Source organism: Hibiscus syriacus, unplaced genomic scaffold (assembly GCF_006381635.1).
Source record: "Hibiscus syriacus cultivar Baekdansim isolate YM2019G1 unplaced genomic scaffold, ASM638163v2 tig00110896_pilon, whole genome shotgun sequence".
In the NCBI taxonomy this organism is placed as follows: Eukaryota; Viridiplantae; Streptophyta; class Magnoliopsida; order Malvales; family Malvaceae; genus Hibiscus; species Hibiscus syriacus.
This window is the reverse complement of record NW_024062904.1, coordinates 446,713-451,483: the sequence shown is the minus strand read 5'-3', so window position 1 is coordinate 451,483 and position 4,771 is coordinate 446,713. Positions and strand designations below refer to the sequence as shown.

Below are 4,771 nucleotides of genomic sequence, written 5' to 3'. Positions count from 1 at the left end.
CAAGAGGCAAAATATCCTGAATGGGTGATCAATATTGTCCCTGTACCTAAGAAAGATGGGAATGTCTGCATGTGCATGGATTATCAATACCTCAATAAGGCTAGCCCGAAAGATAATTTTCTTATGCCTCATATAGATACTCTAGTGGAAAACATTGTGGGGTATTCACGGTTTTTCTTCATGGATGGCTTCTCGGGATATAATCAGTTTAGAATGAATCTTGAAGACATGGAAAAAATGACCTTTATAACTATATGTGGTACTTTTTGCTATAAAGTAATGTCGTTCGGGTTGAAAAATACTGGGGTAACCTATCAAAGAACCGTGATAACTCTCTTCCATGATATGATGCATAAGGAAATCAAAGTATACATGGATGAAATGATTGCCAAATCCTGAACCGAAGAAAAACATATACAAAACCTAAGAAAACTCCTAAAAAGGATGAGAAAATACCAATTAAAGCTCAATCTAGTCAAATGCACATTCGGGGTAGAATCAGGGAAATTACTAGGCTTCTTGGTGATTCAGAAAGGAATCAAGATCGATTCAGACAAAGTCAAGGCAATTCAAGATCTTCTAACACCTCGCACGCCAAAAGAAGTGTAATCTGGACCGAGCTTAAACTATATATCTCGGTTCATTTCCCAACTGATCGATAAGTGTAATCTGGTATTCAGATTGCTCAGGAAGAATAACCCTGAGCTTTGGAACAATAAATTCCAAGAGACTTTGGAGATTATCAATAAATACATGTCCAATGCTCCAATCCTAGTAGCATCAGTGCCTGGCAGGCCATTAGTTCTCTACTTAACATTTTTTTAGAATTCAATGGGATGCGTGTTAGGGTAACATGACGAGTCAGGAAGAAATAAGAGACCCATTTATTACCTGAGCAAGAAATTCACCGATTGATAGACTCGATACCCACCGATTCAAAAGTTGTGTTATGCTTTAGTTTGGGCAACCCGAAGGCTTAGGCGGTACATGTTATATCATACAACGTGGTTAATATCGAGGATGGATCCACTAAAATTTCTGATGAAATCTCCAGCTCTGATTGGTAGACTGGCTAGGTGGCAGATGTTGTTATTTGAGTTTGATATTTTGTATGTGAAATCTTTTCAAAGAAAAAAAACCCCAAGTCATACAAGTTTTCACCCACCCGGGCGAAAAACGGTGACGACAAGAACGAACATTAATAATATTTAATGTTTGCTTAATCAAATAAACGAACATGAACAAAGGACTCGCTTGTTCATTTACATTCATTAATGTTCGATAATCTATTCTTATATGCCCATTCATTTATATTTGTTTATTTTTGTTCGTTTATATTTAGTCCAATTTCGAAACTCATTTAAAATATTAAGACCTAATAAATTTTAACCTTAAAACCATTAATATTTTAAAACTCAATTTTAAACCAATTAAAAAAGACTCAACTCTATTAAAGAAATTATAAACTCTAAATTATTTGGAAATAATTTTTTTCTCAAATACAAGTCCAATTAATTTTTTATTCGTTCGTTTATGTTCATTTACGTTTGTTCATTTGTGTTAGTTTATCATTTTAATGAATGAACACGAACAAGCTACATTCCTTAACGAACGAAAACGAACAAGAAAATTTTGTTTGTTTAGTTGTTTGTATTTGTTCATTTGTTCGACTAAATTTATATGAATGAACATGGCATACCTTCGTTCGTGTTCATTCAGTTTGTTAACGGGCCTAAGTCAAGCAAGCAGGCTGTTTGGTTTTAGTCAAACATTTTCACATTTATACAAGACAAATTAATCATTTGTATTAGACAATATAATATCGAATATATATATTTTTGAATAGTTTGGAATATTTATAAGATAATATTTATTCAGAATTTTTTTAATTTATTGATAACGTACACATACTTTGCAAGCACAATTATTCAAACTTAAATATTTTTAAAAATAATATTTTATTTTATCACTAATATCACTCAATAAATATATATATATATATATATATATATATATATATATATATATATATATATATATATATATATATATATATATGTGTGTATTAAATTAATATAAACGTAAAAACATGATTATGTCACGAATAAATGCGAATACAAAAATTTAAATTAATATCCATTCTCTCTTTACTTTCTCCAACCTCTCCAATTAATTAACTCTATGATGAGTTGTTATCTACCATATTTTAACCAGAGAAATGATTTACTAATGCAATTTGCTACAGCCAAAAAGCACGTGTGAATTGGAATATCCTCATATACGCCCACACGACTTGAAACATAATTGACCCTCAAAATCAAATCCAATCATCTTTTCTTTTAATCAAAGTGACGATTAAATGCATTTAGCTATCAGCTTCCTTAATTTTCTTTTACTCTAAATATTTAATAATTTAGTTGTTCTACATTCAAAAATCTTAATCTTAAAGCTGCTTCTACCCTAAAATATAAATGTTTCTTTAATAAATAAACAAATGGAATCTAAAGTACACACTCACGTAAGATTTTATGTTTTAAGTAAATTTATAAAGAATTTTAAACGAAAGTTTATTAACAATATAAGAAATTAAATTATATAATAATTTAAAATTTTAGGACGATAATTTTTGGGGGAAATTTAAACCTCTACGTCTAGCATCTCGATGACAAGGCATTAGAACTTTAGTAATCTAACAATATGGTTAAAGTGTCTAGGCAGTTTATGTACCATACTTGTTCGTTTGATATTACTACAAAGATGACAGAATTAGTTAAAAGATAAATATCATAAATATTAATATAATAATGTATGTAACAATAGCAACACGTTGATAAACATCACGAATACTGTTATTATAGATGACCATTTGCGAGACAAAGAGAAGACGAAATCATATGGGTTTAAAATTATATGAGATTATTAATAATCGCTATTAAAATAGTAATTGATTAGTCAATCATAGTCTAACATGACTTAATAGCGATGCCTCATAGCCTCAAACGTGCCAAATTAGCTCTATGTGATAGGAGTAATCGAGTGACCAATTTGTTATAAAATGTTATCATTAATGATCGTTTTGTTATTTTTAAAACTTTAATACTAAAAAAGAAATTTATTAATACTTCAATAATCATTTGTATAATTTACCCATTTTGAAACCCTTAACCAATTTATAATGACAAGCCGTTTGTCTGTCAAACTAGCACTAGGTAAACTATTTTTTATTTCAAAATTATTTCTAATATTTAGTTTTAGTTTCATTTTTATTTTGGTCACCTGTAGTTAAAAATCTAACGGTGATGCTGACATATTATTATAAGATAATGCAATGTCATCGTTGATGAAAATAAAAATATCATATCAGTAATTATGTTATTTTTAACAATAAATGATTAAAATAAAATCAAAACTAAACATTAGGTATGATTTTAAAATAGAAAATAATTGAATGACTAATACGAAACAAAAGTGATAGTTGAGGTACTAAACATGTAGTTTAGCCTATTAGTATTATGTTTTCTTATCCACAAAGGAATAGAAAAAGGAAAGAAATAAAAGACGAAGTGATGCCCGATCCCCTTTCGCCTTCTTCACCCTAAACCTAACGGCTATATTGTATAAATGATTCAAATCCTTCCTTCACTAACCCCAACGGTTCATTTCCATTCTCCCCGCAAACAAACAAAAAAACCAGCCCCACTTCCCCACTCAACATTTATATTCTTCTCCCATTTCTCATCGAAAAAAAAAACACTCTCCTACTTCTAACAATGGAAACTGCTATTTGTAACACTAATTGTAATGGAAATGGAAATCCTAATCCTGCTGCTGTTCAAGTTCAGCATGTAACTAAGAAGTCATCTGATGAATTGCTGAGGAAGTTTTCTGTAATCGACGACAATAACAATGATGGCAATAAGGGAGTGGCGTTTAGGAAAGAGTTAATGGCGGTGAAACGGAGGAAAAAGAATGGGTTACGCAGGCCAAGAAGGGAATCATCGGGTGGTGGTCATTGTGACAGTCCTTCCAACAATGGCTTTGTTGAGCGGAAATGGCTTCTTCCTCCGGCGACCACACGGCGGTCCACTTTGCTTAAACAGCTTGGGATCAGGGAAATCAGGAAAAGGTCCATCTTTGGCACCATTGAGAAGGTAATCCCTTGCATATTTGATTTGCATTTGCTGTTGATGTATAATGTATATGTAAACTTGTTGTGATGCAGACATGGCGTAAAACTATAGAAGGAGCTTCTAGAGTTTTCATGGAGAAACATTATAACAGGCATAGGCGTTTGATTAATGATGTTGTCTACCCAACTTTTTAGGCATTGCCTCTGCAATCTGTATATTTCCAATTGTGTATTATTATTACTTGTTCTTATTCCATCATGGGAAATGCATCATAAAATCCTTGATTTTGTTTACTAACCTATATAAAATAAAATTTTTATCTTACAAAGAATAATGAAACTGAAAAAAAAGCTCAGACTGACCTATATAAACATGGATCACCTCCAATTTAAATTCAAAGTAGTAACTTAATCTTATCGAAACTTCTTATTGAAACAGAACCAAAACAACCTGAAACAAACACTGACCAATTCAAACAATTCCTTAAACTATTCTGCATACTTGCAGTCAGTTTACGTCTGTTACTCCACACACTCTCAATTTCTTCTTAAGCTTCTCAAAAGTCTCCAGCTTCAACGCCTTGGTCGTGATGTTTGTTGTTTGCTCCCCAGTTCCACAACTAACAAACTCATTAACTTTAT

The 4,771-nt window shown here is 31.3% G+C and overlaps 1 protein-coding gene across 1 annotated transcript; it reads left to right on the top strand.

Annotated features, from left to right (window-relative positions):
• Positions 1 to 3,749: 3,749 nt before the first annotated feature.
• LOC120146173 lies at positions 3,750 to 4,324 on the top strand. Its single transcript, XM_039159814.1, has 2 exons — positions 3,750 to 4,151; positions 4,223 to 4,324. Exons 1-2 carry the CDS (start codon positions 3,771 to 3,773, stop codon positions 4,322 to 4,324), a joined length of 483 nt encoding a protein of 160 aa, XP_039015745.1. The 5' UTR covers positions 3,750 to 3,770.
• The last annotated feature ends 447 nt before the right edge of the window (positions 4,325 to 4,771 follow it).

Bases quoted from the DNA above. Each gene is read 5' to 3' on its own strand.
- LOC120146173 (XM_039159814.1), top strand. From the start codon at position 3,771: ATGGAAACTGCTATTTGTAACACTAATTGTAATGGAAATGGAAATCCT. The intron at 4,152-4,222 runs GTAATCCCTTGC...GTTGTGATGCAG, and splicing joins TCTTTGGCACCATTGAGAAG to ACATGGCGTAAAACTATAGA.